Consider the following 24734-nt stretch of genomic DNA (forward strand, 5'->3'; position numbering starts at 1 on the left):
GGGAGCCCCAGACCCTTTGTGTCTGGGTTGCCAGGGCAAGGGCTTCCAGAAGTACCTCTCTGGGTTATACTAGTCCCTCCATGAGGACTGACATCTGGGTCTCACTCGTTCTACAGCCCCAGGGTGTCTTAGAAAGGAAGTCCATTTTCATGTTTTGTGGGTTTTTTTTTTCCCCAGGTTTGGAACCCCAGCAGCCTGCTTGATCCCACAGCAGACTCAAGTTGAATCCCAGGAGCCATGGGAACCCAGTGTTGCTAGCTTCTGACCCTGAGCTAGAGAGTCACATCCACTGTTCATCTGGGGTGTGGGCTCTGTGTACCTCCTTGGGGGAAAGCTGGAATTTTGTTCTCAACAGCCACTTGTGAGAAAAATCACACACAGAGAGCAAAGTAAACAGAGCCCAGGGGCAAAGCCATCATTCAACAGCAGTAAGGCTATAGTTTAGAGGCTAGTGGGGAGAGGAGAGAAACCAGGCCTGGGAGGAAGAATCTGCCAAAACTGAGCTAGGGGACTCTGGGGTAGTCCAAGGAGATCAGAAGTCCACTGCATTCCCCAAGATTAATCAGCAAAGCGGGGCCAGAGCTGAGGGCAATGCTCTTTAGCATCTCCGAAGCATTTCTTTCAAAAAAAAAAAAAGGTCTATTTATTTTTATTTTATATGTGTGTTTTATCTGCGTATATGTCTGTGCACCAGGTATATGCAGTGCTAATGGAGACCAGAGGATGGTGTTGGATTCCCTGGCACTATGCACTACTCTGTGGGTGCTGAGAATTGAATCTGGGTCCTCCGAAAGAGCAGCCAAGTGTTCTTAAGCACTGGGCTATCTCTCCAGTCCAGTATTTCTTTTTGAATTATCATTGTGAGGACAGCCGTCATCCTTCCTCTTTTAGACTCTGACTTTGGCTGTTGCCCAAAGAAAGAAGCAACCATTAGCCCCCAGATGACACTGTGGATATCCCCAGTGCTGCTTTGGGATGTTTAGTGTAAACCCCTCAGAGTCACCAGGAAGAGGTTAGAACCTGGAAAACACAGACACACGAGGAATGGGCACTGGGGAGGAAGAAACGCAGACGGGGATCAGCACCTGGGAGGGATCAGAACCGAAAGGAATAAGGCTGTGGCACTACAATAGTAAGGGCCTGTGGTCAAAGAGACGAGGAGGAGGAGGGAAGCCAGAGAGGCAAGCTGCAGGTTGACTATGCTTCGGTGTGTGAGGTGTTATCCACACTCCTTTGAAAGTGGTAGGGTCCCTTAGCAAGCCCAGGGCTCCTGAATGACATCATGCTGTCAGGAAGCTCCACTTCCTGTTTCTAAGAATAAAGGTAAACAGAGCTGCCTGAAGGATCTTCTGGCAGTCCTGGGCCGGGCTATCTTCTTGCAGCTCCTGACCGGACCCTGGCAAGCCTCAGCTGCTGGTGGGGCTTTCAGTTGAGTCTCCTGGCCATCTGTAGCTGCAGATGCTCCTTGGGGTTTGGGTTGGGCTCTCAGAGACCTCCTTACCACCTATCTAGGCTGTCCCAACCTCTTCTTGACATCCCCAGCCAACAGTGGGAGCCACCATGTTCCTGCCTGCTCAGCAGCCCTTCCTCAGCTTCTGAACCTTAGCTGTCTATTGGGAGCCCCACCTCTGCTTTCAAAGAGCGGCTGCCCTGTACCAGCTGAAGGAGGGAGGGAAGGGCGTTAGTCCCTCACCTGGAAAGCCTGGTGGCTCTTGATTAAAAGAGAATTTCTTTTTGAGGAGGAGGTCATATTACTACCTGGCAGCCATTGTGTATGTGTGTGTGTGTGTGTGTGTGTGTGAGAGAGAGAGAGAGAGAGAGAGAGAGAGAGAGAGAGAATCATTGAATCATTACTGAGGCAATCTGTGTTCACGTCTTTTCAATGGAATGAGCCCAGTGATTTCTTGTTTGTGTATCAGCCAGTTTGATCAGAGTTTCCGTCCCAGGGACAACACTCTGGGGGATCCAGGGAGCCTCTTCTGGAAGACCACCAGGATGTGGCTTGGTGCTGACTTGTCATGGAGTCCTAAGTAACCTGCTCACAAACACTAAGATGTGAGTAAGCTAGGGAAGTGAGCCCTGGTGGCTGAGTGAGACTGGAAGCCTGTGGGTGTTCTTTGAGGTGGTTCTAGTACAGCCAGAGATTTCCTGAGGCCGAAGCTGAATGAGACTCACAGGACCAACAGGCCTACCTTGAGGCCCAAAGGGACAGGCATTACCCAGGACCCAGCAATCAGACAGGCTCTGTCTACTCAGCAAATACCAGGAAACAAACGAAGCCTTGTCTCTCGCCACCAAATCAGACTCAGACCCTCGAGCCGCAGCAGTGAATAGCTTCCCCCATCCCACCCCTGAAGCCTCCCATGGACAAAGATTCTCCTTAAACAGAAGCCTCATCAACTTGGAATGGACCAAGAGACCCTGGTTCTGCTTGTATATCCTCAGGTACCGCAGTGCAAAAGGGGAAACTGAGGTCTAGAGAGGAGTCGTATTTATCAGAATTTGCTGTGGCCTGAAGTGTAACTGCACCAGGGATCCAGGTCCTGGGCCGGGCTATGTTTCAGCAAAGCCCACGCCTGAGGCCTGTGGTGGAGGGTGGCCGATGGTTAAGTGAGTTTCCGAGATCAGGGAGCAAGGACTGTCTGTGTATCTGTGTTCATCACATGCCAGGGCTTTTGTCCCCAGTCAGGATAAAGGATTTGACAGCCTCACAAAAAGAACTCTCAGTTCCCAAGGAGCAGGAGGGATCTCAAAAAAGAAGGTGACCCAAGACAGGCAGGCTGAGCTGAGCTGAAGGACATTGAGCACGTGGGGGTTCGGGCTGTGGCCAGAGCTCCATAGCTCCGCAGATGGCAGGTCAAGGAAGTAGGGTTGTTGTGGGGATCCCCCACCCCCTTCCTTTATAGCTCTACATTTCTGGATGTGTCGCTCCAGGTCTCCTGCTAGTGGGAACATTCTAAACGAGGAGCAGAGGCATGGGCTTCGGCAGGGGGGGATGTCTGTGAGCGTGAGCTCAACTTTGGATACTACTGAGAAGATGCTTTTCCATCGCTGCAAATTCCCTCAGCCCTCCACCTGCTGGACCAGCCAGACTGAGCTACCAGGAAGCCGCTCCTTATTCCTGTATGCTGCAGGTACCCATTCCAGAGGGCCACGGGCGGGCGGGGCAGGGCACGGCACAGCTGCATCTTCCTCAGCCTCTCTGGTGACTCAACTCAGTCTTGTTTATCTGAAGAGGCAGAGAAGCCCCTGGTGGCTTTCTCCTTGATGGCTGGTTCTCCGTGTCTGGGTTGATTGAGGTTAGTTGGCTGTTAGGGTTTGAATCTGAAACATCTCCAAGAGGATTGCTTTGCATACAGGGTCCTCAGTTGGGAGACACTCCTTTGGGAGTGTCTGAAAGCTTAGGGGGTGGGCACCCTGGAAAAAGTAGATTGCTGAGACTCTGGTGTTAGTGAAAGCTCCGCCCCACAGTTTCTTGGCAATAGCCAGGTAAGCCTGACTCACTATAAAAGGGGCTGCTTCCCCATCTTCACTCTCTTGTACCTCTCTTGCTCTTTCTCTGCTTTTCTTTCTCCCTCCCCATCCCCTTCCCCCCCTCTCTCCACGTGGTCATGGCTGGCCAATACTTCTCTACTTTCTCTCTCTCTGCCTTTCTCGGCCTCTACTACCCTCTTGACTCTCCTCCCCATGCTCTTAATAAACTCTATTCTATATTATACCGTCCTGTGGCTGGTCCCTTGAAGAAGGGATACCTCAGCGTGAGCCCACCAAGGCGCCCCCTTTCCCACACCTCACCACATCTCCATAGAACATATCCCCCCTCTCTTTATCTTTTTATAAACACATCGCTTGGTCCTTAGTGTATTATTCCTGGTTGCTTCTTGTCATTCTGTTTCCTGGTACACTGCGATGTGAATGGCGAATGACCTCTACCACTAAGTCCTGCTACCATGAACTTCTGGCCCACACTTCCCAGCCATGATAGGCAGAATCTTCTGAGAGTATGAACCAAACTAAATCTTTCATCCATCAGGTTGTTCTGTCAGGACTTTTGTCACAACAATGCAAAATACAATGCTAGGCATGGTGGAGCAGGGGTAGAGGCAAGTGGATCTCTGAGTTCAAAAACAGCCTTGCCTGCATAGTGAGTTCCAGGACAGCCAGGGCTACACAGTGAGACCCTGTGTCTTAGTTAGGGTTTCTATTGCTGTGATGAAACACCATGACCAAAAGCAACCTAAGAGGGAGGAAAGGGTTCCATATAACAGTTCATTATCAAAGGTAGTCAGAACAGGAACCTAAGGAGGGGTGCTGCTTACTGGCTTGTTCCTCATGGCTTGCTCAGCCTACTTTCTTAGAGCACCCAAGTCCACCAGTTCACAATGGCCTGAGCCCTCCCACTTCAATCACTAAATAAGAAATTACCTTACAGGCTTGCCTACAGCCTCATCTAATAGAGACATTTTCTCAATTTAAGTTCCCTCTTCCCAGATGACTCTAACTTGTGTCAAGTTGACATAAGACTAGCCAGTACACCCTGTCTCAGATGGAAACAAAACACAACAAAACAACAAGTTAATGCTCTAGGTATACAGCTCACAATACTATACCAATGGGCTTGGCTGTCCAAGCAGGGGCCATAGTGTCCAGACTTGGTCTTAGTAAATCCCTAGGGCTGATCTTTGAGGCAATGTGGTGGTTTGAATATGCTTGGCCCAGGGAATAGCACTATTTGGAGGTGTGGCCTTGTTAGAGGAAATTTTAAGACCTTTGTCCTAACTGCCTAAAAGCCAGTCTTCTCCTAGCTGCCTTCAGATGAAGAGGTAGAACTCTCAGCTCCTCCTGCACTGCCATGCTCCTGCCTTGATGATAATAGACCGGACCTTTGAACTTGTAAGCCAGCCCCAATTAAATGTTGTTCTTATAAGAGTTGTCTTGGTCACGGTGTCTGTTCACAGCAGTAAAACCCTAAGACAGGCAACATCACAAAGATTTACTAAGGAATAGACCTGACTTGGGTCAGAGAAAAAAGGAACCAGAATAAATAAATTTAGTTCAGTAAGACAAGGCATACATGCATGCATACACACACACACACACACACACACACACATACAACACACACACTTATGCGGCTCTGCTTCATCTGGGCTGAGATGTAGTAGAGAGAGCATTTACATAGCATGTGTGGTGCTCTGGATTCAACCCCCAGCACTATTTAAAAAAAAAAAAAAAAAGATGCACAGACAGGTGTGTGGGAAAGGCAAGAGTCAGATGGCAACCCAGAGTGGTCTTGGTTCTCTGGGTTCAACTCCATGCTCTCCTCTCTCCCCTGATGCTTCATAGAGAGCTCAGCAGTTCCCGGCCCCGGACTCTCCAGACCTGTTAACTCTGCTGTACTCTGTCCCTGAAAGTCTCATGTCTGCTCACACAAAGAGACAGTGGGACACAGTGTTTCTCCTTTGTCTTGTCCTTGTAGGGCCACCCCTGCAGTGGAACTCTCTGGTGGGGTCACTCCTGCCTCCACCTCTAAAATTCTGACTCATGCACAGGACCAATGTGCTCCTCACAGCGCTGCAGGTTTGGGACATTAGGCAAAAAAATCAGGACAGAGCCAGGTGTGGTGACACACCTATAACCCCAGCCAGGTGTGATGACACACCGGCAACCCCAGCGTTTTTGGAGGCTGTAGCAGGAGGGCTGAGTGAGAGAGCAGCCAGGGTTGCATGGTGAGACCTTGTATCAAGAAACCAAAGTGGATTAGCAACAAAGTCACAGTGGGTGAAATGACCCTTGAGACCAAGGACTGTGGTGACAAATGTACCCTGTCAATCAGTCCAGCCTCTCTGCCATTTATATGCAGTGGCTCCTCCAGAGGCCCCTCATCTCTCTACTCTGAGGTTCCTAGAGACCTCAACATCCATAGCCCCCGTCACACTCACCGAGGGAGTGGGAAGGCCAGGAGAAAGCACCACGACCTTTCTGACCGCCCCTTTGTCATGGCAAGCACGTGGAGGGGTGTGACCTCAGAGCTGGTATCGTCAGACATAGACTGGTCTGAGGAACAGACCTTGCAGATCCTGAGGGCTCTGAATAAAGGCATTCCAAAGCAGCAGACAGGACAAGAAGCCTGAAGGTCAGGCATTTCAGGAGGTTCTGTTGCTTAGCCATGCAGCAGGTCCCCAACCCCCTCTCCTTCCTCAGCCAGTGTCAGTCTACGTTTTATAACCTCACACTGGAAGCCTCGTGGACACAAAACAGCTGCTGCAGCCCTCAGACATCAGAAGCACAGACATGCAGGAAGCATCAAAATGAAAGGTCCCTCGTTTTCAGTATTTTATTTTTAAAAATGCCCCAGAAAATGTCCTCTTATACCGCATTAGCTAGTTTAGTGAGATGTCAGTCCGGGCTGCCTAGGAAGCTAGGAAAACCAGCAGTTGGCAAAGAGGAAGGACACGGCTTAGTCCGGTCGTGACTCACGCACTCGGCCTGGGTACTTTGCTACCTGAAGCAAACTCAGGCCTGTTAGCAAAAGGTGTGCTTGTCAGCAGTGGGGAGGGGACCCTGTTGGGTAGCCAGCTGGCAGCTCGACTCATTTCCTCAATTAAACATGACACTCCACTGAGTGCCTGTCATTACTCCCATTTTACAGATGATAAACCAGAGACATTTAGAAACTTTCCTGAGGTAGCACAGGTGCCTGGGGGTTCACCCCAGGTCTGTCTCTATCAAGCATGCTCCTAATGCTCGCTGGGGGACCTGTTATACAGGTGCCCCTTACAACTGTGACCCTTATGAGGAAGAGCTTCATTGTTTCATCTTTGTATCAAACCAGTGGCTTGGAATGGATAGAGATCTATAGAGTTACTCTAAGCAACCATTAGGTTTTGATACTTGCTGCCTTGCAACATATTTGAAAGCACATGAACCGGCCCGCCACTGTTAGTAATCTACCCGCCAGCTCTGTATTGTTTTCCACTGGTTCCTGCAGGTTCCTGAAGTCCTGGGCACACTTCCAATGTAAATATCAGCAAATGATGGAAATTTGGGGGAAGGAGAAGAGGGTGAAAGACCAGTCGAGGCCCAAGAGTGTCAGTTCCTCATTAACTTTGGAGCCATGGAAAGTTCTTTGTTCCTGCTTGCTGGCTTCTTGCCTCCAGGATCTGGGTGGGTATTACCCTGGGCCAGCTTCCTGCTCAGATCACAGACAGTCTGGCTAACAGAAGCCAGAGCCAAGCTGGGTTCTTGAGAATAGACTTGGAGCCAGGGGGTCACCGCTCAGGAGCAATAGCCTGGTCCCCTCTGTGGGTGTCCCCACCATCAGTTCCAAGGTGACTATGACAGGGAACTCCCACATTTCTCACTTCACATAGAGAAAAATGGGGTTCGGGGACACAGCACATCTGTTCACGGCCACACAGTAGCGCTTCAGCGATGGCCTTTGCAGGTGGAGCTCCTCCCCTGGTAGGTGACTGGTAGGATTTTTGGCCACCTCAGCACTTTCCCAGGCTGTAACTCAGGGCTCAAGAGAGTCAGGGTGTGTTAACAGCCCAGCCACACAGGGCCAAGTGCTCTGGTACAAATATCTGGCGGTTTCCATCCACAGTGCCACAGCTAAGAGCTGAGGCTCAAGGTCCAGAAGGCTGGGTGAACTCCCTGCTCTACGGTCCACCAGGGTGTAGCTTTGCCTCATCTGGTGTAGAGAAGTTGTCCTTTGAAGGATAACAGTGAAGATGCCAGCTCTTCTGAGGCAGGAGGATGGCAAGTTTCAGGCCAGCCTGGCTAAAGAGACCCAGTCTCACAACAAGGTATTTAGCTACCTAACTAAGCAATGCAGCAGTAGCAGCAGCAGCAGCAGCAGCAGCAGCAGCAGCTTAGATCAGGCCCCCTGAGTAATTAGCTGTTGTTCTTCCCCCACCCTGAGACCCTGCCTAGAGACACACTCCCCACCCCACCTCCAGCAGCTGTTCTGGTAAATAATCCACCAAGAGGGCCTGGGCTGATTTGGATATGCAACTGAGGGGCGTGGCCCCAGGGAATTTAAGGCAAATAGAACTCAACTTGCAAATTCTGATATTTTCATGGAGTGCAGTTGTTGGAAGCCAGAAAACACAGCCCCACGGGAGGTCCCTTTCACCCAGTTCCAATGACATCCGCTGTGGGCTAACCACTCCGGGAGTCACCACACTGAATAGTAATAGATTCCCCTACTCTCCTGAGCCATAAGTTGTACCATCAGGGAAAGTCCCCTAGAGGTAGAGGACATTCCTAGGTCACACAGAGCCAGCTCTGGGTCAGGTCGGAGAGTTCTCCATGTATCTGCTCTGAGCTGGCCCAGGGCCCAGGCATCAAGTGTCTTGGACAAAGAGCCTGGCCCTGCTACACTGAGGACCTGCCCACCTTGGTCAACTTTGCCCACATCTCTGAGCTCCCAAGCTCTACCTGGGGACCTGGAAAGGACCCAGGGTACTGGGGGTGGGGGTGACCTGGCAGAAATAGAGCCCAGGCACTGAGCCACAATGACAGGATATCCCCAGGGAGCTGGGCTGGCTGCCCACACAGGGAACACCAGGGTGGAGACCTGGCATAGCTGGACCAGAAGGCCCCAAAGGGCACAGAGAGGGAAAGTCAGGACAGCTGGTCCCTCCAGGCAGTGAATGGCCCAGCATTGTCATGGAAAGTGTGACCACAAGCAAGAGTGAAGCAGAGGAAGTGGGGTGCCCACAAATAGAGATGTGAATTTTTTCCACTGCCCCATTCTGAGAGCCAAAGGCACTACTTTTTCCTGGGGGTCCACATAACCACAGTTCACTAGCGATCTTAGAGTTAGACCTGGGCCTTTCCCACCTGCTATCTGGCTGTAGGTCCAGAGTGGAAGGGGCTTCCCCAGACTCTATAGCCAGCACTGTGTCCAGGAGAATCCAGATTGGCCTGAGGACTTGACCAACCACCATCTCTAGCCCTAGCCTGGAAGAATCCAGAGAAAGGCCTACCCTGAGCCCCTCTCCAACTCTGCGCTCAGGGCCTGACTCTTAGGTTCCCCAGAGGCCTCCTCTCCGTTCCACATGACAAGTTCCAGTTTTTAAGCCACGGCTCAAGGACTATAAGCTTGGCCAGTATGACAATTTCCAAGGCAAATCAGGGTTCTGTGTTAACTCACCTCCTGTGGAGGCTGTCTGTGCAGGCAGACTCAGACTGGTCAGGTGTGCCCCCTTCCTGTCAGGCAGCCCCACCATTCTCATTGCCACCATGCTGGTAGTTGGAGTCCATAACTCACCAAGAGACAGTGCCTTCATGACAGGCACTAGGGTGGGTAAAGTGTCTGGAGCCAGGAGAGAACCTCGAGAGCTGAGTGGACGTGGGCACGTTCCAGCTCCTCTCTGGGCCTTAAGCCCCCAACATCATGATGTGATTGTGATGTTTGATGTAGCCCACGATATGAAATGAACCCTGACAGACGTGATGCTCGTTCACGCCCCTCCCCCATCTCATCTACTCCTCCCCCCCCACCCCCCCACCCCATTGCATTGGCAAGAATCACATCGAATTAACATCACTGAGAATCTAATAGGTGGTGGCTCAGGTGTGGAGATATGAGATGCACCCCTCTTTGCCCTTCAGAGCTCTAACAGCACCACCCCACCCGTGGCCTCCACCTTAGCCAGTGCTCTGTGCATCATGTTTGCCTGAACTCTCACTGGTGGCTTCCAATCGGTGTGTCCCTCCACAACAGGTACCATCTAAACCACACAGGTTGTCTCAGGGACAAGCCGAACTAAAGGCCATTGCAAAAATCATCCTCCAGGAATGAGGGAATGTCCTACGAGGGTTAGATGGCAGAGAAGGCTAGTCTTCCAGAGAAGGTAACAGTGTAGACAAGGAGAAGGAGAAAGCAGATCTTGGAGAAGAAATAGAGACTGGTTGGTTGGGCTGGAATCTGAGGTACCAGAAGGGCAGGGGTGTGAGCTAAGCCTGACAAGCTGTCCTGGAGGACAAGCAGGGGAGCTGACCTTACTGGGAAGACCACAGGAGTCAGGGAAGGCTCAGCAAAGGAGAAGCCGCTGCACAGCTGCTTTAGGAAGAGCTGTGGTTGCAGCAGGAAAGGAAGATGAGGATCTTAGAAGTAGGCCCACCCTCTCATGACGTGCTACGCACTCGTCCTGAGGTCCAGGGGAGCCTCTGGAGAGAGAGGACAACTTCCTGTCCTTGGTCTGGCTGGGGAGATAAGGGGGTGGGGACAGGAAGTTGCCTTAAGGAGTTAGCAGCATGGCCACTGCAGGGCCAGTCTAGATACAAGGGGAAGAGGCACAAAATGCCAAAAAGACCAGATGGCACAAAATGCATAAGTGTCCTGGGCTGGCCTAGGGACCTCGAGTGCTTCTCTCTCTGTCCAAGCCCAATCCTTTGGCCCAGTAGGTGACATGTGTTTCCCTCTAGGACAAGTAACATGTGTCTCCACAGTGGACAGCTGCTATTCTATGCATGCCTTCTGGATAAGACCTAGCAGCCTCTAACCCCAGCAGAGGCTGGTAGAGCTCTGTGTTTGAGGCCAACCTGGGCTACAGAATAAGTTCCAGGACAGCCTGGGCTACACCGTGAAACCCTGTCTCAACAAAACAAAACAAAACAAAACAAAACAAAACAAAACAAAACAAAACAAAACAAAACAAAACAAAACGACAATAGACTCAGATCAGTGCTCAGCAGTGAGAATGAGGACACACGAGGTATGCGTATTTTGCTTTGTTTTGGTTTTATAAGACACAGTTGGACTGGCCTTGAACTCAAGAACCCCCTGCCCCAGCCTCTTGAGTTCAGGGACTAAAGGAATGCACTACCCGCCAGGGTGAAACGCAGCAACTGTAAAAAGAATTTAGTGCAGTGCCCTTAGTGCAGGTCCTCCCCAGTGATTTTGATGGCAGACACATCTCTGCCTCGTATGCAGGCTCCTCCCATCTCAGGTCATAAGTCTGGGTCTCTGTGGGGAAGGCAGGGCTACTCTATGCATCTAAGAAAAATTCGGGTGCTGGACTGTGGCCCCAGTGCCAGACACAGGACTTATGTGGAAGGCCTTTCTCCTCAGGAAGCATATTTTCTATCTCCCTCCCTCCATGGGAGTTATGCAGTAATGGGCACCACAGGTCCCTCTGCATTTCCCATTAACCTCAGTAGGTCTCTACCGAACACATCCTGGTTCCCAACCCAATATTTAGCCCCTGATGCTACCGAAGTCTGTCTTCTACTTCCCGATAACAGAAACCTCAAAGATCCCTAGTTGGAATTTTATTGACTGGTTTGAGTGAAAAGACAGAGTGAGCTGAGGCAGATCACGGTGTTCTTTTTTTTTTTTTTTTTTTTTTTTTTTTTTTTTTGGTTTTTCGAGACAGGGTTTCTCTGTATAGCCCTGGCGATCACGGTGTTCTTATGGCTCTATCAGAAACCCATCTCTTCGTTAATCAACTCTTTGTAGCACTGGGAACCAAAGCTGGGCTTTAGCTGGGCAGGAGTGGCTCACAAACTCAGGAGGTAGAGGCAGGTGGATCTCTTTGAGTTCGAGGCCAGCCTGGTCTACAGAGTGAGTTTCAGGACAGCCAACAATACACAGAGAAATCCTGTCTTAAAAAACAGACTAAGCAGGCCTTAGCACATGCCAGGCAAGTGCTTCTCAGTTGAGAAATAATCCATCTCCTTTCACTGTGGCCCCCTCTCCCTCCTTCTCTTCTCCTGCCTCCTCTTCATCTCAATTCATATAACTCTGCTAACCTCAAATTCTCAATCCTGTTGCCGCGGATTTCCTGAACCGTGAGCTTATGAGCCTGTCTGCACTGCCATTCCCCTCTGATATCCAAATGTTATCCTTGAGGTGACAAGATGGCTACCAGCAATCGGTAGATAATAGAATAAAAATATTTCCCCAATGTTTTAACAAAAATCGGTCAATATATCTGGTTGGCTGTGTTCTGGTAAATGCTACTTCTGAGACAACCAGTCTTTGTGGGCAGAGAACTACAGGCTGTCTCATTTTCTGGGATAGTCACACACTGGCCTTGTAGATCTCAGAAACAGGATCGTCTCTAGAGAAGCCAAAGAGTGGGGTGGGAAAGCTCCGAGGATGACAGCTGAGGAAGACAGAATGGGGCAAGGTAATGTTCTCAGCCACCCGTGGACACAATGGCCCACTCCCAGGGTGCAGGAAATGGAATCCCATTACCTTGTCCTCCTCCTCCTCCTCCTCCTCTTCTTCCTTCTTCTTTCTAAGCTTAGATACACTACATTGCCCAGCTCCTCTTGCAGTCAGGTGGGGCCATGTGACTGAACGACAGTCTGCAGAACATATGGGGAAATGACATCATCACCCCCCAGGACAGGCTCACAGAAACCTCCTATGACTGGAGCCATGTTCTTCCTCCCTCCCTGGCTCCATGGAGCTCATGTGGTGATCTTGCTGCCACAGTGAAGAAAGCAGAGCCACAAAAGGAAAGGGTTTGGGTCTCGGTATCGCCACCCTGCCAAGTGTTCAGTTGGCTGCATGCTCTACACCATTAGAAGTAAATCTTTGTAGACTATAGCCCTGACCTGACTTATCTTGGGCTGACTCTGTTGTGGCAGTTGCCTTACCCTGACAATTACCCTTGAGCAAAGTGAGGTTCAGAGGTGGGAAACACCTAACCCAAGGCCACACAGCTGAGACGATCTGGAGCTGGACTTCTTTCTAGTCATACACAGTTCCTTGCCCCCAAAACCAAACTAGGCTGGGAGCATTGGAGGAGGAGGTAGGAGCCCATGCCTTTAATCCCAGCCCTCGGGAGGCAGAGGCAGGTGGATCTCTGAGTTTGAGGTGAGCCTGGTCTGCAGAGTGAGTTCCAGGACAGCCTGGGCTACACAGAGAAACCCTGTCTCCAAAGAGCAAACCAACCAACAAAACAAACAAAAAAAGAAAAAAAACTACAAATCTCCAGAAATTTGTTCAAATACACGCACATCTGTAGAGGGACATCATCCTAGACCCTGTGACAGGGTGGAAACTCCCTCCCCCACTCTCTCCCTCCCCTACTATCCCTCCCTCCCCCACTATCCCTCCCTCTCCCACTCTCTCCCTCCCCCTCTATCTCTCCCTCTCCCACTCTCCCTCCCTTTCCCACTCCCCCTCTCTTGCTCTCTCCCTCCCCAGCTCTCTTTCTCTCTCTTCTACCCCCTCTCTCCCCCTCTTTCCTGCCCTTCCTCCACTCTCCTTCTTTCCCTCTCTCCCTCCCTACTCTCTCTCCTCCCCACTTTCTGTACCTTAGCTCACTCTTTCTCATGCTCTTGACTTATCTTTGCTACCCCACTCTTCCACCAGACACAGCACTGAGTCTGAAACCTTAATGAACTCTGGTCCCCTCCTGGTTGGAGCTTTGGCCTAAGGCTTATACTGTCAGGAGACACTCTGCTTGGCTCAGTTCACCCTGTTCTGTATGGTTGAGCCTGGACTACTTCTCTTCCCCTTTGTGTGTGTAAGTGTGTGTGTGTGTGTGTGTGTGTGTGTGTGTGTGTGTGTGTGTTGGGATGTATACAGGTGGCTTAGACTGCCTCTCAGGAAAACTTTAGTCCCAAATAGAGACGTGTTCTTTAACACCCCTGGAGCACCTCAGGCTCCTAATCCCCACAGTGACTCCTTTTTCTACCTCACCCTGTTGCCCTTCTCCTTAGCCTGACCCATACTGAGCAAGCTGGAACCAGAAACTCTCTCCCCCACCCCGCCCCCCATTCCATCACGTCCCCAGATTAGCCCCATGGAAGATTTTTTTAGAAGGCAAATCTGACCCTATCTCTCATTGCCTAAAAGCCTTGAGGGTAAGGACAAGTCTAATCAAGGATTGATGTCTAAACCTGTACCCACCACCACCACCACTCCATCTATCGTCCAGGTTGCCATCTCCTGCTCCCATGATGCAGCTGTGCTGGGATTGGGTCTCCATCCAGACACTAGGCTGAAGTTTTCCACATTTAATTCAAACATCTTGTGACAGCTTGAGACACCCAAACCCTCCCTAGGAACACCTGCCTCCTCCTGACTGTCCTCACTTGAGGTAGCCAGGCAAGAGTCTGCTGGCGAATGGCCACCATCTACCCTGTGAGAGAGTTCAGAAGCTCTGGGGCCAGGTAGGCCTGGAGCTGTGAGGAAGTAGGGAGAAGAGACTTGCCCTTTGGACAGCCTGCTCGTGACCTAGCCTTGAGCTGTCATCTAGGCGGAGGCAGGTACATAATTAGGAACACAGAAGTGATGGACAGGGAATGTGAATTGACTATGTGGGACTTGGGCAAGTTTGGAGGGGTGCTCAGAAGTCCTGATGAGAACAACCAGGCAGGTGGGCATGCTGACAGGTATATTCACCTGCCAGGTAGGAGTCACCATCTTGCTCATAGAGTTTGAAGAGAGGGTGGAGTGATCTGGAGAAAGGGGTGGGGCTATCACAGCAAACAGTCAGGCCTGGGGCTCTGTCTTCTAGCAAAGCCAACTCACAGCTGTGGGATGGGAAAAGTGGGAGAGGCTAGGGCTGATGTCCCCTGAGGTTGGCAGAGGAGGTATAATCCCCCAGGATGTGTGTGCTTGGGAGGGTGCAGGGGTGTCTGCTGCTTGGATGTCTACACCTCCATGTGTCAGGGAGCGAGGTCTCCAGTGGGGAAGTATCCCTGGGTGGCTCTGTCTCCAGCAAAGTCCTACCAAGTTTCCTAGCAACTTACAAATGAAGAGAGGCTGTCGGTGTCCTGTCCTGGTCAGAGGGAAAGGGAAGGAGGAAGATACCTGGAGATGTTGGAGATGAAGCTTAAAATGTCAGAGTATGGTAGCATAATTTGTAATCCTAGCACTCTGGAAGTTGAGGCAGGAGGATGGCCAAGAATTTGAAGAAAGCCTGGACTACATAACAAGACCTCGTCTGAGAAAAATCCCAAGTAAACAACTAAAATGTCAGCTGGAAGGAGACACAGCCATAAAAGTAACATTCCTTTATCGCTACAACAGCTGAGACCCAGCTGATGTCATAGAGTCTGGACAGCCTTTCCAAAGCCACTAAAAGGCCCAATCTGTCCCTGTCCTCACCAGTTAATATTTGGAAAGCATAGAGGGGTGGAAACAGGATGAAAATACCCGACTCTGGGGTGCCCGTGCTCAGGCAGGCCGGAAGCTTCAAAGTGCACGGATGCTTTGGGACCCAGGTGCAAAAAGGTAGGAACTATCCTGGCAGCCTTGGTGATTCCGCGGCTGCACTGAGACCAAGAGCCAAGGAGTGGAGATGAGATCAGCTGTTCTCTTGGCTCCCCCTTTTGGAAGGTGAGTGGTCTCTGCCTTCCACCTCCACAGGCCTGCAACCCTTTGGCACTCCCTGACAGTGCTGATATAGGGGAGTTTCCCCTGTCCCTCCGTAGGTCAGGGTCAGTCCCGCCAAGCACCCTAAGCAAAGAACCTCTCTGCCTCGCTCCGATTCCCGGGGATCTCTCTGAACCCGCACCATTCACCTGTTGGGGACGCTGGACTGGTAGGTAACAGCCTGGTGCTTTTTACCTTCCTTCCCCACTGGGCCATTTTTGGGGTCTTAGAGATGCGAGTGTATGAGGAATGACACTCGTCGCAGGACCTTTGGGGACGTGTAAGGCGCACACATTCAGCACTCGAGGAAAGAAAGCATCAGGTTGTTTCTTCCGCAAGAGACCCCCAGTGCACTGCATCGGCTTCCCGCCAGACTCGGGGTCCTCCTGTGCAGAGGTGGAGCTGGGAAGTGGGGTGCCACTAAACGGACAACTGCAATTTGCAACACCTTCGGACACCCCCACACACACACACACACCCTCGAGCTCCTAGGACACAGAGAGGCGGCGACATGAAAGCAGTAGGTCCCCCAGCTTTGCAGACCGGGTTCGAGGCTCCCTGGCTCTAGCTTCAGTATGTGTTTCGGTAGGACAGGAGGGTAGCATACTCGGTCCCCCGCCACCCTCGGCGGGGCGGGGCGGCGGCTGCTATTGCGGCCGGAAGGGGTGTGGGTGCAGGGCGGGTCCCGCGCCGCCCCGCCCAGAGGACGGAGCCCCGGGCACAGCATCCTGGCGCGGGCCCGGGCTGCCATAGCCACTGCCGTCGGGGAAGGTCCCAGCGTGGTCATGGCCTCCCGAGAGGCCCGCCCCGCCCCAAGCTCGCAGCACTCCACACAGTAACCTGGAGGAGAAGCGACCTGGACGTCGCGGACGGCCGGGCAGGCAGCATGGAGGAGGCGCACCTGCTCTCGTCTGCCGACGTGCTGCGTCGCTTCTCGGTGACAGCCGAGGGCGGCTTGAGCCTGGAGCAGGTGACCGACGCGCGGGAGCGTTACGGCCCCAATGGTGAGCGTGGGTTCCTGCCCTGCAGTGGGGACCGGTTGTCCCCTCCTGACTCGGCAGGAAGCCGGGCTCAGTAAGCCTCCGCAAATGAGCGTGGGGCACCTGGTGGGGCCTCCGGGTCTCCTTCGGGGGAAGAGGAGGCAGGATCTGGCTCTCCACTCCCCATCTCGATGCACCCCTGCAAGCCTTAGCCCATTTTATCCCAGAGCCTCACTGGATGCCCGCACCTGCTGTGCGATCTGCGGACACCCTGCAAGTGCAGACGCTTCAGGCCCTCTAGCCAGCGACTCGGAGGCCCAACCTATCAGGGGGTTAAATGTCTCCCCGGAAGGTTCACTAAGGCGCCCAAGACGGTGCAGCCTGTCAGCTGTCAGCTTTGGTGCTCGTAACCCCAGTCCCAGGTCTTCCTCTTTCTGCAACCCCAAGCGGATGTGGCTGCCAGGAGTTGATGTGGGTTTGAACTGCTGAGGCAAAGACCCACCTTCTTAGAGGGGCAGGTTGGAGGTCTGGAGGAGTCTTTTCCCCAGCTGGTGATCTGGAATGGTGCCTGCCCCATCTCTCGGGACCGAGGTAGCCCACGTACTCTTTCAGTTTGAGGCATGGCTTCCTCCCCTCTTGTCAAGGAGCATGGGATTCTCCTTCCTGTCCAAAGTCTTGCCTGGCCAGTGCCAGTAGACCCCGTCTAGATGAGCCCCACACATTGTTAGGAGCGTGTAGTGTGGACATCAGAGGTTCCCTGCAATGTCCTCCTGTCACTCCTGGCTCAGGGCCACAGCACCTGTAAGCTTGAAGGAAAGGGGGAGGGGGAGGGAGGGAGGGAGGGAGGGAGGAAGAGAGAGAGAGAGAGAGAGAGAGAGAGAGAGAGAGAGAGAGAGAGAGAGAGAGAGAGAGCCCACCCACTCCAAACTTCTATCTTTTTGGAGAGCCCCTCACCCTTGAGAGTTGCCAGGTGCCAGAGGGAACCATACTCTGGCCTGGGTGTCCCTCTGCTCAAGGCAGTCTGGGAAAGTAGGAAGAACTGTCAGAAGCGATGCTTTGGGTTTGTATTGGTTTATGAAAACCACCTCTTATGTAAATATTATCTTTCTGGAGCAGAAATCCTTTTTCAAAAAAAGTTAGTTGCTATATTTAGTTGAGCTGTGGGAGGAACTAGGAGATAAATATTATTTAATATCCCCCATTAATGACTTGGCAGTAAGGGTGCCCTTTTTCTGAAGAAAGGCAGGGGTAGCAGGGTCCGTTTCAACCTTGAGGGAGAGGAAGGCGGGTCTGGGGTCTGCAGCCTACTTGATGTTACTGTGGTCCTGGGTTCCCATATGAAGTTGGAGGCTCAGCCTTTAGTTCTGTCCCAGGTCACACAGAGTTTGTCCCTGGAGGGCTCTGGCCTAGTTCACTCTTTTTTCTGGCTCATGCCTCCATTGGTTCAGAAGAGGAGATAACTGGGAGAGAGGGAGCCCCCAGCCCCCTTATGCCATGTGGTGTTGTGGTGAGGGGATCTCAGGTGTGTAGGTATGTGTTTGATGATGGGAGAGGATACTGGCTTGGCATGTGATAGAGCAGGCAGAAAACACTGGCAGGGTTGTTTCAGGTGCCTCCGCGTTGATGCTGTTAATAGTAAAAGCTCCGACTTCATTGAGTAACTGCTTCATGTCAGAAGCAGCTCTCAGAACTTCTCATCAATTAGCGCATTTCTTCTTCCAAACAGCTCTGAAGTAAGGACTTTGTCACCCTGTCTCACCAAGGAGGTGAATGAGACACTAGAAGCTTAAGTATCTTGCCAAGGTCACAGTTGGTGGTGGGCTTGGTCCTGGGGCCTCTCTTTAGTTTTTCCTGTCTGTATCAGGCAGCCACAGTTTCTGTCCTCCAGTGCTGGCACCTGTGCTAGATGTTAGGGTTGTGTGGGCAGCAACTATTGCTGCTTCTTTTGGGCCTCCGACCTCGGCCCCTCCCGTCACTGGCTTGTTTCTCAGGAAGCTGTCCAGGGCTCTGGAAGTTGTCAGGTGAGCAGAGAGGAACCAGCTGTCTCTCCCTGACTCCTGCTCTCTGCCTGTGTGTTGGGTTGGGGAGTGGGGGTGGAGGGGCTTGGGTGTCCTCCAGTCTCTGCTCAGCCTCTGGAGTGGAGCAGATAGGAGTGAGCACCCTAGCTCTGCTCTGTCCTAAACAAGCCACTTGGACACCCTGCGGTGGCTTCCTTGTTATGAGGCGACAGTAGAGCCCATGTCAGGGTTGTTTGTGGTCACTTACATACAGTCATCCTGCCCTGTAGCCAGGAGGTGGGGCTGAGCTCTGGGCCAGAAGCTGGGTGATAGGATGGGCAGGGTGTGCAGGCAAAGGGGACACCCTAGGGACTAGTGTTCCCCCCCTACCCTGGGACACACCTGCAAGGTCGTTAATGCTGGAAACCACAAGGAAGTCATTTGCTTAAGTCCTCCAAGTTTGCAAATTCTGCTTGGGGTGGAGAAATGGTGGGGGCACTGGGGAGTCTCTCCCTCCCAACTCCCCGCTTCCTTCCCTGAGAGAAAACCTCAAAGCTAGGTAGAAGCCTCAAACACCTATGAAACAGACCAGCCAGGAGGTCCGACACACATGGAAACACACCAGCCTTAGTAGCTCTGCAACCCTGGAACTTGTGGTCTTTCTGCTTCAGTCTCCTGAGTCTTGTGCCACCAATCTCAGCTTGATTGATGTTGCTGCTTTTACCGGTGCTCAAGATTGACCCAGGGCCTTGCACACACCAGGCAAACCTTCTAACCACTGAGCTATACCCCTAATCCTAAATTTATTTTTTTTTATTTTTAATAAAAGAGATCAAAAAGTATACAGTAAGGCCTCCCCATTGATACACATGGGGGGTGCTGAGGAGGGGCACTAGGATCCAGGGGTATTTTTTGTTTGTTTGTTTTTTGTTTTGTTTTGTTTGTTGTTGTTTTACAGCGAAGAAGGTAGCCTGGGTGTGCTGGTCCTCATGCTGAGAGCCCCTCTGAGCTTCTTGTAGCTTCACAGGGTCTCAGCGCGGCTGGCTGCAGTTTCTTCATCCTACTTCCTGGGCTGCTGGGTGTTTGCGGCCTTTGTGGCATTGCCAGGAGCTTTCTGTCCCCATATCATGTCTCCACCATGAGTGGCATTCCAGGATAAGCTCCTAATGGAAATGTCGAGCAAAACAGGAGTGTTTATGCTTTTAGGGGCTCTGGCTAAGCTGCTGTCCACGGGGTTATAAGCATTCAACCTGCCCACTTCTGATGCCTAGCCAGTGGTGTTCAGGCCTGCATTTGACCTGGGCTGAGTTGATGGGAAAGTTCCTCTTATTTCTCACCTTGTTTGTTTGTTTGTTTGTTTGTTTGTTTGTTTGTTTTTACCTATTTTCAAGTCAAGTTCGGCATCCTTGGATGCTTAGAAGCTGTCTGAAGTCTGTATGATGTCAGCCTAGGCCAAGGCTGGACAATAGATAGTGCTAGGCTCATCCTGACACAAACATCTACCCTTGAGGACCCTGGAGAGCTGAGAATGTTGGGTTGGGCAAAATCCCAGAAGGACTCAACAGTGCCTCAGCTATGACCTTGTTTTCTGCCTTCAGCCCAGGCCCTAGTTATCACCAGAATGGGAAACCTATATGCATGACCCCCAGAAACAAGAAAATAAGGATAGGGAGGTGTGACCTCACACTGGCTAACTTCTGGCATACTTGCCCCTTCTGGGTCCCAGTGTCTTCAGAATAGCAGAGGTATGATCGCCCCCACCCCCAACCAACCCATCTCCTAAGCGCCTCTCAGTGTTGAAACTGCCTCTGCTGGGTGCTATGTTGCCTGCAGCCATTGTGGGCTTCGCCCTAGTTGTCATATCTCCTGTCTCCTTACTGAGGGCTGCCAAGCTACTGTGTCAGTCCTGCCCCACCGGGACCTCTCACTCCTATTTACCCTGAGCAGGGTGGGGTCTGCCCAGTGATACGACAAGACACACGGGTTGACAAGCCCTTCGCCACCAGCTCCGGGTAGGCTGGGGTGCCCCTCTGCAGCACAGGAGCCACCTCCCCCTTGGTCCCTCACAGGTCCCCCTCAGAGCCAGGCCAGGCTATCCACTCTAGGTGGACCCTGGAGACAGGACAGAGCCAGGTGGGTTGGGCGGGCCCTGCGGAGCTAGAACCTCTCCCTGCCTCTGCAAGTGACAATTTAATTGCTCTGTAAATTTGCCTTGGAGGAAGACCTTGGTGAGTGCCCGCCTCTCCCAGCTGGAACTGACATTTAGAAGCCGAAATTCCAGTTTTCAGTGTTGAGAGAAGGAAGGAGTCGGAGGGGGAAATTAGAGGAGCAGGTGGTGTGTGGAGCGTGTATGTGTGTGTGGGGGGGGTGCTGGTAGTGGGGGGCAGCACAGTGGTGTACCTGGCTCTGCACCCTCTGGTTCATAGTTCCTGGGTATGGGCAGTAGGCCCACGCCCTGGCCTAAGCAACTAAATAAACAATGGCCCTGGGGGCGGGTGGAGATGGGGTGGTGGCAGTGTGGCTCCAGGGGTGGCTCAGCCTGCCTTGGTGGCTAGAAGCCCAGTACTACTCCTGGTCAGAGAGTGGTGTAATAACAAGGATAGGGTGAGAGGGCCCCTGCCTTCTTAGATACTGATGAGGTGATAAGAAAGTATATTGAGGGAAACAGAAGGTGGTGGCCCTCGTGGGGCCTCTTGCTTGGTTGTAGAGAAACAAACACCTTAGGTAGGGGCAACACTGGAAGGACAGGTGGGGAAGATCAGCAGGAGACTCAGAGCCTGATCTTAGGTTCTTAAGTTCCAAACAGAACAGAGGAAGGGCTCCACACTGTGTGCCAGGCGCTGTTCTGGGTGCTGGAGACTGCAGTGGAGCTGACCTTTGGATAACTGTCAGTATGTTGATGTCTGGTGACTGTGCTATGTCCATTCAGGAGCTTTTGGCCAATCACCAAGACTTCAGTCAGACTCAAGAGTCATTCCTATCATGACAGCCTTTGTGCAGATGGGGAAACAGACATGGCCCATGGGGCTTGCCAACACGAATTAGAGCAAGATTTGAACTCGTGCCCTTGGGACCAAATTCCATGTTCTGAGTCCCTTTGTGTGAGACTCAGGGATAGAGTGGGGATAGGATCCTACCGAGTTACTGCCTTTGTCCTGTGTAGCTGTCAGCACTGTGGGGGACAGGGCAGGTGTCCCTCTATTTGCAAATAGGATGTCTGTACCAAGGCAGGCCTGGCAGCGCATCAGTCTTCAGGATCAGTTGTGGACAGGTAGGAGAGCCAGCATCTTTCTCCTCAATGGGGACTCTTCCAGACCTGGGCTTCCTCTGTGACCCTGGAACTTACTCCTGTGAAATAGAGAATCAGGTCCATCAGGGTCTTAGTGGAATTTAGAGTTTGAAGCAGACCAGACTTGAATGGGCAGGATGTTGTGGCCCCCAAAACCCTACCTGTAAAGACAGCAGACCCTCTGGGAGCAGGTGATTTGGACAGATGGATCTGAGCTCACTACAAAGGAAAGGGGCATCGAAGTAAATGTGCAAGATCCCAAGGTCTTTCAGGTGGCCTTGACTAAGCAGTTAAGGGACCAGGGAAAAGAAGGCCAGACTGCCTGGGAGTTACCACAGGAGGCCCAGAGCAGATGCTGTGGGTCAGATGGCCTGGGTGAAGAAATATCCCCTGATACTACCCAGATCTGATCATGAAGTTGCATCACAGCCTGTCTGTGCTCAGGAGCTGTGAAGTAGGAATGACATTAATGTCTCCTCAAGCTGAGTAAGAATCCTAGAGAATGACACAGGGAAAAGGGTAGCAAGGCAGCTGGTATGATCAGTGCTGGCTACTGGACCAGATATGCAGGGTACCTTGCAGGCTGCACACCAGTCTTTCTGTTTATCCTCTGGACAAAGTGTGGTAAGGCTACCTGCTTGGTCATAGTAGATGGGGAGTCTCCCGTTGATAGTAATTGTCCCAGTAGCCCTTCCTGGTAGCTGTGGAGACTCCATCTTTCCAGTGGGACTCAGTTGCTCGCCGGTTAAAATCCTTTGTGCCCTGGGCAGGGATTGGCATGGCCTTCCCCCTGACCACTGAGCTAGCTGAGCCTTCCTGGGAGTGGTTGGAGAATGCCTAGTTATAACACTAGAGACCAGGCATTGCATTAACAACCCCCAAATCTCAGTAGCTAGCCAGGTACGGTGGTCCACATCTGGAATCCTAGCACTTGGGAGACTGATGTAGGTAGGTCGTGAGCTCCCAGCACCCTGGGCTATACAGAGTGAGACCCTATCTCATAAGCAAACTTAACAAGAAAGCAACTCCAAACACAACCCCCTCACAGAGGCTCACTCCCTGCTGTGTAGGGTGGCAGGTTGGGTATCTATAATACAGGATGACATACCACATCCTGACTTGTGGGTTACCCCACTATAGTGAAGGGTCAGTATCCTGCCCCCATGACAGCATTGGGTAGGATGCTGACCCTCAGTGTAAATGAATTAAGTCAATAAAATTAGAAATGTCACCCTCAGCCACATTATCCACATTCCCAGAGCTCAATGTCCACACCTGGCCAGCGACTGTTGTTCTAGAATGGACAGAGACTCTGTTCATCTTCACAGAACAGTCTATGGGACAGTGACCCCCCTAGAGAGTCTTGCACTGAAAACTTAGTCTGTCAACTGGGAACTAACACACATCCTTTTTTTGGAAGCTCTTCTGGGCTGAGGAGTGCAGTTACCTTGAGGGTGTGTGTGTATATGTGTGCATGGGGGTGGGGGTAGGGGAACAGAAGTATATGGAGAAATGTGGTGACTTTAAAGAGTGTGGGTCGCCGGGCAGTGGTGGTGCGTGCCTTTAATCCCAGCACTTGGGAGGCAGAGGCAGGCGGATTTCTGAGTTCGAGGCCAGCCTGGTCTACAGAGTGAGTTCCAGGACAGCCAGGGCTACACAGAGAAACCCTGTCTCGAAAAAACGAAAAACAAAAACCAAAACAAACCAAAACAAACAAACAAACAAACGAACAAACAAAAAGAGTGTGGGTCACTGTGCTTCAGGGAACCAGAGGAGGGGGGATCTAGGTGGACAAGGAGAAAAGGGAATCTGGAGAGACACCCCTAGGGCAGGCAGAAAGCAACCTGAAGACTAGAATTGGTGTGTGTACCGTGTGTCCTATCCTAGGACTGATCCTGACCAATGTATGTCACAAGGAGCATGGCATCCTGGGGCAGGGGTGGAGTTGAGAGGAGGGGTTTGCCTCACAGCAAAAGACTAAAGAAACAGCAGGAGGAAGTTAGGTCAGACTGACAGCCCTTCTCTTGGCCACGAGCCTTAGTAAGGCGAGAGACTCCTGGGTAGAGCCCAATAGAAGCTGCTGATATGTGCTGTGGGGTGGGCACTGCTTTTTTTTGATGCAGGGGCATGGATAAAATGACCTCTAAGGGACTGTGTTCCATTGAAGAACTGGCCCAGAAACTGGGCCTGGATTCCCCCCTGCCTTTCCTGTTCACTTCAGCTAAATAGATCAGAAGGGAAAGTCTGTTTGATTTTAATCTCAATGCAGGACACTGGAGATTACATTTTCCGTGGAAAATGTCAGCCATTGCCTAAAATAGGACTTTAGAGAAAATGCTAGAAAGTGTATTTTTAGGTTATATGTTTCCCTCTTGGATCCCTGAGGGCCACTGGCTGCTTGCTGCTATCTCTGGTTCAGCTGACAGGTGCAGACCCTAAACCTCCCCTGTGTACGATCTGGGAAGAGTTCCCACAGGAAAAAAAAAAGTCTGTGGGCCAAGAACATGTGGACAGATGTGAGGAACTGGGCCATGGTCAGGAAATGGAACGGAGAGGATGGGAGCCTCAGAGTCTGTAGTACGGATGGGTCCTGGGTGCTGCGGAGGCTGCTAACCTTTGTGTTGTCAAGGGCTGAAGGAGTCAAGTTCAGAAAGATTGATCACATGGGTGCTTCAGACAGATTCAGCTGGAGAAGGACTCTGCCAAAGAGGGGAGTCCCTCAGAGCCCTAGCTCTGGGGTCTAGCCTCTGCCACCTGCACGCAGACGCAGACACAGACACATCACAGACACAGACACAGACACAGACACAGACACAGACACAGACACAGACACAGACACAGACACAGACACAGACACAGTCACAGACACAGACTCAGACACAGACAGACACAGACAGACACAGTCACAGACACAGACACAGACACAGACACAGACACAGACACAGACACAGACACAGACATAGTCACAGACACAGACACAGTCACAGACACAGTCACAGACACAGACACAGACACAGACACAGACACAGTCACAGTCACAGTCACAGACACAGTCACAGACACAGACACAGACACAGACACAGTCACAGACACAGACACAGACACAGACACAGACACAG

The 24734-nt window shown here is 51.8% G+C and overlaps 1 protein-coding gene across 2 annotated transcripts in view; it reads left to right on the plus strand.

The window, feature by feature from the left end:
- Window positions 1–16056: 16056 nt before the first annotated feature.
- The window catches only part of Atp2a3 (ATPase sarcoplasmic/endoplasmic reticulum Ca2+ transporting 3), a 32989-nt gene continuing 24311 nt past the window's right edge, over window positions 16057–24734 (plus strand). For both annotated transcript variants that reach the window (XM_021175669.2, XM_029484026.1), the window contains exon 1: window positions 16057–16353. In XM_021175669.2, the coding sequence (XP_021031328.1) occupies window positions 16236–16353 (118 nt within the window). In that variant the 5' untranslated portion in view covers window positions 16057–16235. The remainder of the gene's footprint in view (window positions 16354–24734) is intronic.

The sequence above is a fragment of the Mus caroli genome, chromosome 11 (assembly GCF_900094665.2).
Source record: "Mus caroli chromosome 11, CAROLI_EIJ_v1.1, whole genome shotgun sequence".
Lineage (NCBI taxonomy): Eukaryota > Metazoa > Chordata > Mammalia > Rodentia > Muridae > Mus > Mus caroli.